At 40.9% G+C, this 12,167-nt stretch overlaps 2 protein-coding genes across 5 annotated transcripts; one reads left to right on the top strand and one right to left on the bottom strand.

The window, feature by feature from the left end:
• Window positions 1–966: 966 nt before the first annotated feature.
• LOC117266891 (uncharacterized) lies at window positions 967–4,109 on the bottom strand. Of its 4 annotated transcripts, none has more exons than XM_078175094.1 (6): window positions 4,014–4,109; window positions 3,428–3,453; window positions 3,167–3,222; window positions 2,956–3,027; window positions 2,042–2,134; window positions 967–1,931 (listed from the first exon to the last, which is right to left on the bottom strand). In XM_078175094.1, exons 3-6 carry the CDS (start codon window positions 3,191–3,193, stop codon window positions 1,323–1,325), a joined length of 801 nt encoding a protein of 266 aa, XP_078031220.1. In that variant the 5' UTR covers window positions 3,194–3,222; window positions 3,428–3,453; window positions 4,014–4,109; the 3' UTR covers window positions 967–1,322. The 4 variants fall into 4 exon arrangements, with proteins under 4 accessions (XP_078031220.1, XP_078031219.1, XP_033498193.1 ...); XM_078175093.1 differs by having other exon boundaries at window positions 2,956–3,030; XM_033642302.2 differs by lacking the exon at window positions 4,014–4,109 and having other exon boundaries at window positions 2,956–3,030; window positions 3,428–3,804.
• Window positions 4,105–12,079, top strand: wdr20a (WD repeat domain 20a). Its single transcript, XM_033642298.2, has 4 exons — window positions 4,105–4,395; window positions 6,564–6,746; window positions 7,182–8,525; window positions 10,947–12,079. Exons 1-4 carry the CDS (start codon window positions 4,132–4,134, stop codon window positions 10,998–11,000), a joined length of 1,845 nt encoding a protein of 614 aa, XP_033498189.1. The 5' UTR covers window positions 4,105–4,131; the 3' UTR covers window positions 11,001–12,079.
• The last annotated feature ends 88 nt before the right edge of the window (window positions 12,080–12,167 follow it).

Below are 12,167 nucleotides of genomic sequence, written 5' to 3' on the forward strand. Positions count from 1 at the left end.
GTGGCAAAAACATGTAATACATTATCATACTTGTATGTACTTCAAGACCAAAAAAATGAAGATGTAGATTTTTAATTTGTCCCCAATTTCAAATATAGAAACTATCATTGACTTCCAAGATCAATTTACACACCTTCTGGCACACATGGATCACTGTATATCTATTATGTGGATCTGTTCTGTACGCAAGGCACCTCTTGCAAATCTGTCCGTCCTGGAAGAGGGATCCCTCCACAGTTGCTCTTCCTGAGGTTTCTACCATTTTTTCCCCATTAAAGGAGGAATGTTGTATGCTATAAAGCCCTCTGAGGCAAATTGTGATTTCTGATATTGGGTATATAGGTAAAATTGAGTTGAAGTGAATTTTGTATAGGCCATGTAATCTAGTAAACATACAGTAGTGCAGCCTACAAGAGATGTGACCCTGATATGAAGCCAAAACTACACATGAATGGCTTAAAAGCAATGCTTGAAACTGATGAACACTTAGCAGCCCATATTTTTTCCCCACTGAGATACATTTCTGAGAAGTAAAATTTGATCAGCTGGTCATGTTAACAAAATTAGATTTTGATGGAGCACCTGTGGCTAAAATTCAGTGGAGCTTTAGCTGCAGAATGTCATCTTTATCATCTTGATGATTAACCAAATGTCTAGAGAAAACATTTGGTTAATCAGCGTCTGTTGGGAATTATAGGCTCTGATAGTTGATGTCTGAAGGTGTAAAAACTGTCACAAGCAGAAATACTATGTAAGATTTTGATTAATAGGATCTCAAATCACCACCACTTTTACATGAAAATTGTAGAATCAACTGATTCATGTTTTAAATTGTTTTTAATGCCCTTTTATATTGACTTGCTTTGAGTTATTTCCATTATTTCTATTATTATTATTATCATTAAAGTTGGGAGCTGCTTAACCATTATTATTTATTTTATGTGGACAAACAAACATTTTTAAGTGTCTTTTTGAAATTAGCATTTTTCTTTATTGGTCTATGAAAAAATACAGTTCCTTAATTTCAGGTGCATAGGTTGGACTGTGGTCTGTTAATATAGAGACCGAGGTTACTATGGTAAATCTCCCAACAAAAATCATAATCGTTTAAAGACAACAAGCCATAATGTGACACAGAAAATAAACCTTTAGGTCTCTACACTGTTTTATCTATACATGAGTAAACAAAGTGCATTGCCATATAACTTTTTACAGTCCTTCATTCTACCTTAAATTATTCAAGGCACTGAGCGTGACAGGAGAGCTTCAGCCTGTCAGTCCATGGTTAGACAGCTCTAACATGGCTCAGATGCAAAGTCCCTTCATTTATGTTTGTCCTCCATGCTGACAACACACTGCCTCTTTCTCTGCTCCAGCTCCACCACTTCTGCACCAAGGAAACCCAGCTTCCTCTTGTAAAGCGATCTGAGGTTACAGGGGCATGGGGGTCTCTCCGAGGAGCTATCCAGCATCTGCGACGAACTCCCTTCCACCAGGGTTACAGGTCCAGGTGTGTGAGGTGTGGAGGATCTTGTAGTGTTCAAGCCTGAATCATCAACCTGACAATGTAATTCTATATCCATGGTTTGCATCGTTGGATCATCGGCCATTTCCTCTGTAATATCTCTGCAACCATCCCGGTCACTGTGGGAGGGCAGAGGGCCACAGACACACAGCTCAGAGTCACTCCCACACTTCACATCCAAACCATGCTGCTGCTCTGACACAGGATCTCTCATCCCATTTTTCACCACTTCTCTGAGGGCGACAGAGGCAGGGTGATTAAGGATAAATCTCCTGCTCCTGCCCATGAACCGACAGCCTCCTCCTCCTCCACCTTTTCCCTGCTGCCTCATTCGCCTGCTGGAGACACTCATATCGGTGTTTGACTCGTCAGAATCCTCAGAGCTCCCATCATATGGGTCCAAAAACTACAATCACACACACACACACACACACACACACACACACGCATTCATTCAGAAATTAGCAGGATGATTTGCAGAGGAAACTGATGGATTAGACAAAGGAAAGTGTTTACCAGAGAATAACAGCCATGCTTTCCTGCAGACTTGTGTGTTAACGGCAACGTCCGCCGGTAAGTTCCACTCTCTGGTGCACTGCTCACACATCCCTGCTCAATGAGGAATTCAGGGATTTTTACACAGACAAGACGGTAACTTATTTTTGTAAACCATAAAGCTCAAAAAGTCCCAGTGTGCCCTTCCTAAACTATGTTTCTGAGATCATAGAGACAATAGTGTTGCCAAGATAATGGGCATGTAGAGTCAGTTTCGAGGGAAGACACTCAGTTTGATCCAGTGGAAAATATCCTAGTATGAAAGCAAATAAGAGAAATACTGTAGGTATTTTAATTTTAACAACCACTGAACACTTGATATTGAAATTTAAAACACCACTAAATTCATAGCATGTAAATATTTTACTTTGAAAACTATGTACCTTAAATTTTTTGTCTGAATTCTCATCTTTGAAATTTAAAAAAAATCTTAATTTTCAATTTCAGAGTCTGAATATGAATACTTTTTTTCAGTGTTCACAAATTCAGATCTGAAAATTCAAGTTTCAGAATTAAAATAAATAGATTTTTTGACTTAAACATTTGAATCTGAGCAACTTGAATCTATTTTTTTGAGATTCTGAAACTTAATTTAATTAATTTTTGGATCTAAATCTTTGAACACTGAAAAAAAATGTAATCAAATTCAACTTTTGAAAATCAAATCAAGGAATTTCATATCTAAATATCAAAGCGGTGAAATTGGAACAAATAAATTCAGGTGCATGGTTCTCTAAGTAAAATATTTCAATGCTATGAACTCAGTGACTGTTAAAATTTAAATATTTATGTCTCATATTTGGTCCTACGCTGTAGTTAATTTTACATTGTCACTTATCCATTTGTGTTGACTGTGTGTGTGTCTAAAGCATTACCAGAGTGCTGGTGTCCGACCACCTTGGACTGATCTCTGAGTCAGAATCAGTGCTGGACTCCACCTTACACATCTCCTGACAGAAAACACAGTTCACTCTAGTCCACATTTATGAGTCAAGTCAAGAAAGAAGTTAAATGCAAGTGAATTAAAAATTTCAAACTGAAAAAACTCTCTGAATATCGTGATAAAATTTGGCTGACTGATCTCACCATGTATTTGAAAGCAAGCTGGTCCATGTTGTTGGGCACATGTCTGTCCCTGTGATCTAATTGGAGGGAACAAATAAATTTGTAGTGCAATAATGCATTTAAGAAAAAGACAGTTCAGAGTATATCCCTCTCATGCATACTCATAATACCATATTCAAGGAAATACTAGGTTGTATGAGACCATGCAACCCATATTACTAAATTTAAGGTAAATTAAAGTTTTTAAATTTGCAAAAAATTACACAAAAATATTGATACTACCTGGAAGTGAGAGTTGTCGTCTTCTTCTGTATGCCATGACATTTGGTAAGTATATTTTTTTTGAAACACGACAAAGTAAAATAGTTAAAAGTTGTCTTTGTGTGTAGTCAGATTAATTAACCAGCAGAGTACCAGGTGCATTTGATACAATGCAACCTAGTGTGGCCACATGTGAGCAGTCTGCACACGATGAACAGCACTGGCACGAGTTCAAAACGCCTTTTAGTTTGTTAATTTCAGGAGTTTAACAAAATAATACGTCCGGTTTTTTTTTTTTTTCAAAATAAAACTCATATTGACCATGATGCTGCTGCACAACAACTGAAATTTCAATTTTAATGGTTTGGTGGTAAACATTTTTTAATTTTATACGTACATTTGGTAAAAAAAAAAAAAAAAAAAAAAGTATTTAAAGTTTCTGTACAGGTGAAGGAAGCGGTAAATGACTCCAAAAATGGAAATGACAATATATTCATATATACCACAAGTAAAATGTATGTTACTGTTGCCACGTGTACTGTTTATAATATATGGGTTAAATTTGTTTTTAAAAAGCACAATAATGTTAAAACTTTTGTTACTCTACCTCCAGCCTGCTCCACCAGTTCCCCGATGCACCGTTGGGGGGAACGGGAGAGTCGGAATGCCCGCTACATGGCCCGCTCCCCTCCGTGCGTAAGATCCGGCCTGGGGGAAAGGGATGAATGTTAATTTCAAAGATGGCGGCGGAGGGAGGAGGGAAGGAGATGAACGAAATTAAAACGCAATTCACCACTCGGGAAGGCGTCTACAAACTCCTCACTCACTCCGAATACAGCCGTCCTAACAGGGTGCCTTTCAACTCGCAAGGCTCCAACCCCGTCAAGGTCTCCTTCGTGAACGTCAACGACCAGTCGGGCAACGGCGACAGGATCTGTTTCAATGTGGGCCGTGAGCTCTACTTCTACATCTACAAAGGCGTTAGAAAGGTAGCGTGCTAACGCGGCTATTGTCAACGGATATCCGTGATACTGCATGTTAGCGTAACATCACTGTTTCCTTAGCTGTTGCCGAACTTCGGGGTTGTGTCGGCCGGGTTAAATAACTCTGGCAGGCGGTTGACTTTGAAATTAGCTGGCAGCTAGTTAGCTTGAAGCTACGGCGAAGCTAGCCTACTAGTTAGCTAGCCAACGCAACTAGCTAACGTTAGCTAGCAGCAACTCCGAGGCCAGAGGCTAAATTCCGTCCCCAGTCCGTCACTCTGTTTTAGTTTTGCTGGGTGGTAGGAACCGTGAGTTTGCGTAACATTCACCAGGGTAAAGCCTTTTGGTTTGGTTTAAGTTAGCAGGGTTGACATTGCTGCTGTAACGGTTGTAGTTTGTGATGACAGTGACAGTTCGTACGTTGCCACCCATGACACCTGTCGACGCCTTTAGACTGACAGGTGTCGACATATCAAAAATGATGCAGATGCAGTGTTAGGACAGTTAGTAGGTTGGTATGCTATCTGTAGCCTTTACTCTGTGACTGATGCCACTCATCTCTTAGCTTGGGGATGTGTCTCATCAAGCTGAAATGCTAACGCTTGCTAAATAGTTGACATTTATGGTATAGTGCGCTAAATAAGCTTTAAGTGCAAAGGATACAAGTCTTTGAAGGCTGTATCACTCCACAGTACATTTTTAGAGTCTGCTAAACGTTTAGTCACTAACATATAAGTGAATGACTCATGGTGATGGTGGATTCTCACAAACATGTCATGGTTTTCTAGTAAAAAACAAGGTGGGGCACAAGTGGGACTCGTGTGTTACCACTTTCATATGCTGGTGTCAGTTAGGAGTATCCTGATTCAGACTCTACACTTTAAATAACTTCAATATGCTCTGTCATTAACTCCACATAAAGTGAGTTGGCAAACAGCTGACACGGTTGACAGGAATCAGCTGACTTCTGACTGAGGCAATGTGTCTCAGCTTTTCAATTATTCACACAGAAACGTGCGTGTCATGAGTGTCATCGTTGCCCCACTGTAAAACAGCATTAGACTGGCTAAAGGCTGAGCTGCCATAATTTAGAGCAAGTCCAGAGTTTGTAGCACAGAATTGGTGGCAGTTAAACTGTCTGAAATAGTGATTTTAATCTTGTCGGACAGAAAATGTTAAACAGCAAGTTATTCTGACACAGGCAGATTAGTCATATCCCTAATAAAGACACTGATATTTAGTTTCAGTGTATCAGTAACACATCACAAGAGAATGCTCCCAAAACATCATCTTATTGATTAGTCTATTTGTCCCACTCCTAAGGTTCAGCTGAAAGAGGTTCTTTGCCTTCTGATACTCTTAACAAATCTAGCAGCTCATGAGGACCTGTTTATTTCCTGTATATTTCTGTAACTTCCTTACTTCAGAGTGCTCCCACCACTGCTGACATAGGTGATAATGTCAATAATCAAAGCACTGTCTAATAACGTGTATACTGTTGTGAGGCATAAGAGCCTAGACTATTGATTTCAACTACTTCAAGAATTGGTTTGACATTTTGTTTCTCTAAGGCGAGACCGAAACACTCAACGTCACATGTAACATTAGTGGAGGAACTACTGATTCCTCGTCTTCAAAGAATTTTCCATTCTTCCAGTAGTGTAAACGGTAAATCATTAACAAGAGGAACTGTTGTTATACTGGTTATCTACCGTATATGCCCAGCGTGTTTTGTTCACTGCAGTAAAATAAAGTTTACCTGACATAAAGAAACAATCTGTATGACTGCTATCGTCTGTCATTCCACAGAAAACAGGCATGCCCCTGTAATCGAGTTCTTCCTCATTTTTTGCTCAGTGACTGTCAGCAGTTTGATGCATTGGTAAAGTTCAAATGTCACTTCTTGCACACTCTGGTTGCAAGACACTTGATTTAAGAAGGCTGTAACCAGCGTGAGTGCCTTCTTACTTATCAGTGGAATTTATTAACATTGTCCTTTCAGCTCCTCGATACTCCGTGTCAGTGTGTTTGAGATGACGCACAGGAGGAAACAGTTTAACTGTGCACTCAGCTCCGATACTCCAGTTGCCTTTGTCATGCAAAAAAGTGCGTAATTTTAGATATTTAAAGGTTACTGCACTCATATCGTGTGTGTTCATGCTTTCTCTCTCCAGGCTGCTGACCTGAGCAAGCCCATAGACAAGCGCATTTATAAGGGAACGCAGCCCACCTGTCATGACTTCAACCACCTCACAGCCACAGCGGAGAGCGTGTCCTTGCTGGTGGGTTTCTCAGCGGGACAGGTACAGCTCATTGACCCCATCAAGAAGGAGACAAGCAAGCTCTTCAATGAGGAGGTAGGTCACTGAGGGACAGAGGTTAAAGTACTGGGAGTTCTGTTTACAGCATTAGAGGAAAAATTGAGAGACAGTTTTCATATTTGATTTGAGCCTTGTTGTCAGACATCTGCTTTTTTCTGCCAAGGAGGTGAAAGGGTATTTATATTTGTGTATCTCATTTAATCTCACAAAGATGAATGAACCTATGCCCCACACAATAACCCTTAGTTAGGTTACAACTCACAGATTGGGAAATAAAAAAATGTAAAATACAGTTTCAGCACAGAATATGACCAAATGGCCTATGACTGTAACGGAGTATTCTATGTGACACTGTAAGACATTCAACATGTTCAGACTATCCACTTCTTGATGATACTGTGCTGACATTTTTTCCTCTCTCCCCTTCTCTCTCTCCTGTCTGATACCTCCCCCTTCCCTCTCTCCTGCCAGAGACTAATAGACAAGTCCAGAGTAACATGTGTGAAATGGGTGCCGGGCTCTGAGAGCCTGTTTCTGGTCTCTCATGCCAGTGGGAATATGTACCTGTACAACGTGGAGCATACTTGTGGCACCACGGCACCACACTACCAGCTGCTTAAACAGGGAGAAAACTACTCTGTACACACGTGTAAGAGTAAATCCACGCGGAACCCTCTCCTTAAATGGACAGTGGGCGAGGGGGCCCTGAACGAGTTTGCCTTCTCTCCAGATGGGAAGTTCCTAGCCTGTGTAAGCCAAGACGGCTTCCTACGAGTCTTCAACTTCGATGCTGTTGAACTTCACGGAACCATGAAGAGCTACTTTGGTGGCTTGTTGTGTGTGTGCTGGAGCCCTGATGGAAAGTACATAGTTGCAGGTGGAGAGGACGATTTAGTGACTGTGTGGTCGTTTTTGGACTGCAGAGTCATCGCCCGAGGCCATGGGCACAAGTCGTGGGTTAGTGTGGTGGCATTTGACCATTACACCACCAGCGTGGAGGAGAGTGACCCAATGGAGTTCAGTGGCAGCGATGAGGACTTCCAGGATCAGATGATCCACTTTGGACGAGACCGGGCCAACAGTACGCAGTCTCGACTCTCTAAGCGCAACTCCACGGACAGCCGGCCTGTTAGTGTCACATACCGGTTTGGCTCAGTGGGCCAGGACACTCAGCTGTGCCTATGGGACCTCACTGAGGACATCCTTTTCCCTCATCTTCCGCTCTCACGGACACGGACGCACACTAACGTGATGAATGCTACCAGCCCCCCTGCGGGTGCTACAATAATCACTAACACCTCTAGTAACACTACTAATGGAAACAACAGTGGTGCCAATACTCCTGGCATTAACTCCCTCTCTACTACATTACCACGCTCCAACAGCCTACCCCATTCAGCCGGCACCACGACAACGGCAAACAACACCAACAAGGCTGGCAGTGGTGGTGGCGGCATTGGCAGTGGTATTATGGACAGTGCCATTGCCACAGGTGTGAGTAAGTTTGCCACGCTGTCACTCCACGACCGGAAGGAGCGCCACCACGAGAAGGACCACAAACGCAACCACAGCATGGGCCACATCAGCAGCAAGAGCAGCGACAAGCTCAACCTGCTGACAAAAACCAAAACAGACCCTGCAAAGACTCTGGGCACTCTGCTGTGCCCTCGCATGGAGGATGTGCCCCTCCTCGAGCCCCTCATCTGTAAAAAGATAGCACACGAGAGACTGACTGTACTCATATTTTTAGAGGACTGTTTAGTGACTGCTTGTCAGGAGGGATTTATTTGCACATGGGCGAGGCCAGGCAAAGTGGTAAGTTCTTTTTAATGTAGGAAATGTGGGGGAAATGGAAGTGTCTTTCAATCTTAAGCTGTCCTAAAGTCAGTTGGTGGGCTGTAACTAAAAATCAAGATATAATCTGAAAGCGTAAAATAAAAGTATGGACATTTGGAATAGCATTTTTAGCTTTTATAGTCAGATTGTCACTCTCTGCAGGCAGGCAAGTAACATATCAGACTTTGTTTAATGTGCATCTGCTCTCCAATGAAAGACCATTTATGCCTACGTTTCAAACATAACCGATGCTATGGAAATATTAGTCTGGTTATATAATACACTCTGATAAGGAGGATTTCCTGTGTAGACCTGTGAGGGGAAAGAAGACGTTAATCCATATGAAGTGTGTTCATTGGTTCATCATAATCATCCCACAATGCATAGCAGCACAGCCAAGAAGTCATCTGCATACACTCTCACATTTCAGCTTTTATGCAAATGGCTCTGTATTTGCCCAAAGATTCTCTGCAGTTCCTCACACGCTTACAGCTTAATGTGTGTATACACCCTTGTATACTTCCCTTTTGTCTGTGTTTTAGAGACTTTGCCAGAGCGAGGCACATGATAGTCCGGATCAGGAACACACAGGCAGTCTGAAGGCTAGTTAGTCCACTGAGATTGTTGCTACATGAGCAGGCGCTGGAGGCAAGAATGACCTTGAGATGCACTCAAATGTCTCATAAGTAGAAATGAGAACACAAACATACAGTTATACTGAGAACACCAGTGTCTTGTGGGTGAAAAAATGTAAGTTTGATCCAGAAACAATCTGAAGCAGTAAAAATGAATGGCACCACACAGCTTGTAGTGGGTATACATTTTGATTAATACAGACTATTTTATACAAAAAAAGTGCAATTAGAGCATTCTGTATTTGGATAGAAGTTCAAGCAAACATTTTGTTATGGTTAAAGGAATACTTCTCCTGGAAAATGACCATTTATTTGTCAATTACTCACTGCATGTTACCTTGAATTTGTGAAGAAAACTTTGTGTTTCTCGTACGCCTCTATGGTTAGCAGAAAATCCCAAAAAGTCTCCAAGTCTCATTTATCCAGTCGTATGGTTAGTACTTCCTGAACACATCCATTTTCACTAAAACATTCTGAATTAAAACACATCAGTAAGAACACTTGTGCATGGTCTTGGAGCATGCCTGGAAACTCAAGCGGATTTCATATGCATGCACTTTTCAGGTGTGTTCAGGACACACTATTCGTAGGCAGAAGCTCTTTATATTGTAACGTTTTTAGCAAAAATGCATGTGTTTGGGAAGCACTGAGTATACGATTGGATAAATAAGATGTGGATTATACTGCAGGAGTCGTGTGACAGTTTGTAAAGAAAGGTTTAGACTAAGTGACAACCGGCTCCGTGACTGAAAAATGAAGCTAGCGCAGGAAGTGCCAAAAACTGCAGTTCCTTGAATGGCCACTTGAGGCTGACTCTGGAGCTCAGTCAGTCCCCATAGACCCCTGTGTTAAAATGCTCAACTGTACAGCGGAAATTAAAATGTTTACAGCCTTTGGTCGCTGTAGCTAATTTCAATATATTCATGACATCGGGGGGAGGGGGGCGACATTTTTGTATAATTCAACCATCGCTCAAAGTTACGCATAATTAAGGGCAGGCCACTGTGAGTGACAGGCTGTCTGCCGATAGTCTCCTCGGCCTCTCAGTGAGATCCAGCCCTTGGTCTGCAACAGTGTAAGCCTCTCGCCCAAATATGGTCACTTCTGGCTCCGAAAAACAATATGGCAATGACTGTAGTGCCGAATTTGAGGCTTTAAAATAGGAGTCCAAAAACCAATGGGTGACATCACGGTAGCTAGTCTGTGATTTTGATATAGTTTCACTGTTTTTAAATGTAGACTGCTTCAATTGATCAAGAATTTTAGCCTTTTTTGGATTCTCCGTTCACTTTGGAGGCATGTGAGAAAAACGTAGTTTCTTCATGAATTCAAGTAACGCGGCGAGTAATTGATACATAAATGGTCATTTTGCGGGTGAAGCATTCTTTAAAGGAATGAGTGTGTAATAGCAGAAGTGCAATAAAAATGTGCTGTCTAACAGTTTGGTAAGTTTGCCCTGTGGAAAAAAATTCCCTTGGAGGTCGGTTCAAGAGGTTTAAAAGCCCTCTGTAAAAACAAGTTAATTATCTGGTCATGTACAACAGAAGTGCCTTGATCAAGCAAACCTTTCAAAGACATCACCACACTGTATACTGGGCATCCACTTTGACTGCTGTGCACAGGCTTTTAATGAAATGCAGGGGACCGGGATATGAAAAGAAGAAGAGGCTAGAGGCTGATTTTTTAATGAGCTATTTGTTGCTTGATTTTTTTGCTATAGTATGTGAACTTTCCCAATGCAAATCTCCTTGTTTTCCTTTTCCAGGGTTTATTGTCATCCCAAAACCAAGCCAGCTCTCCCAGTGGAACAGTAGTATAGCCACAATATTTCTGCTGCTAAAGAACCCTGCAACCCAGAGTCTGATGCTGCTCTTCACCCTGCAAGCATTGCAAGTTTTCCTTTTCTTTAATACCCCTCCCCTCACCCCTGCCCCGATTTTGTTAATGGCTTTTCTGTTCTTTTTCGTTTATCACTCACTTGACGTAGTGGAGGAATGACGCAAGAAAAGGTGTGGGGCAATTGTGGACTATTGCGCTATGTACTATTGTTCTCTGGAGTTTTAACACATTTTTTAAATTTTTAAAAAGATCTTTCTTTCATGTCAAATCTCATCAGACTGTTGTCCCCTCTGGAAATAAAGCTTGGCTTTGTTAGATGCAAACCAGACAATTGTGGCTTGAGATTAAAGGGATAGTTCATCTAATTTTCATAATCTGCGTGTATCTTTTTTAAAAACCTTGTGGTGTAGCCCAGTTTCGGCTCAGGGTGACTGACTCAAATATGAATTTTGGATGAACTATCCTTTTACGACCAAGTGCGTGAGCATCTGAAAATTCTTGCATCCATCCACATTCACCCACCACTTCTGTCTTTTCTTGAGTAGAATCTCCCCATCAACGACTTTGCACTGATTTTGTTAGTTATGTTGTTGTTTGTTTTTATAACTACTCTAATGGAACAAAAAAAAAGAGAAGAGGGTTGAGGACTGCCTTGTTGCAATCGGCTTTAACATCCTCAGTCTTGAAATCTGAAACTATAAAGCTGGATGCTGCAATCATAGTCTTTTTAAAGAAAAAAAAATTGTTTGCACTTAAATTAGTTTATTAGAAGAAAATGGCTTTACATTTTTTGGGTGTGCTCAGAACTCACAGATGGCTAATAACAGTAGGTGAAGAAAAAATGATAAAAACTATTAAAACCTTTATCTATTGAGCATTTATTTTAATATTATTTCAGATTCAAATCTGCTCTGTATCATAATGTGTATATTGTAATTAATTGATTTGATGGGGGCCTAAGCAAACTACCATTACTCCAGTGGAAGTTTTGTCATTGATAGTTATATTTCTAAAGCCTAAAGTATACATATTAATAATATTAAAATAATCTTGAATACACTGTTTACTGTTCCTTTTTTGTGCACCTACATGTACTGTATTTACACAACAGAGCTGGTGTGGAAATTGCTTACATTGTCAAAAAAGT

This window comes from Epinephelus lanceolatus, chromosome 15 (genome assembly GCF_041903045.1).
Source record: "Epinephelus lanceolatus isolate andai-2023 chromosome 15, ASM4190304v1, whole genome shotgun sequence".
NCBI classification, from domain to species: Eukaryota; Metazoa; Chordata; class Actinopteri; order Perciformes; family Serranidae; genus Epinephelus; species Epinephelus lanceolatus.

Excerpts from the sequence above, each read along its gene's own strand:
- LOC117266891 (XM_033642302.2), bottom strand. The coding sequence starts at position 3,464 with ATGGCATACAGAAGAAGACGACAACTCTCACTTCCAG. Across the intron at positions 3,223-3,427 it reads ACGACAACTCTCACTTCCAG|ATCACAGGGACAGACATGTG; the intron begins GTAGTATCAATA and ends CCCTCCAATTAG. Across the intron at positions 2,135-2,955 it reads GGTCGGACACCAGCACTCTG|GGATGTGTGAGCAGTGCACC; the intron begins GTAATGCTTTAG and ends CTCATTGAGCAG.
- wdr20a (XM_033642298.2), top strand. The coding sequence starts at position 4,132 with ATGTTAATTTCAAAGATGGCGGCGGAGGGAGGAGGGAAGGAGATGAAC. Across the intron at positions 6,747-7,181 it reads GCAAGCTCTTCAATGAGGAG|AGACTAATAGACAAGTCCAG; the intron begins GTAGGTCACTGA and ends CTCTCCTGCCAG. Across the intron at positions 8,526-10,946 it reads GGGCGAGGCCAGGCAAAGTG|GGTTTATTGTCATCCCAAAA; the intron begins GTAAGTTCTTTT and ends TTCCTTTTCCAG.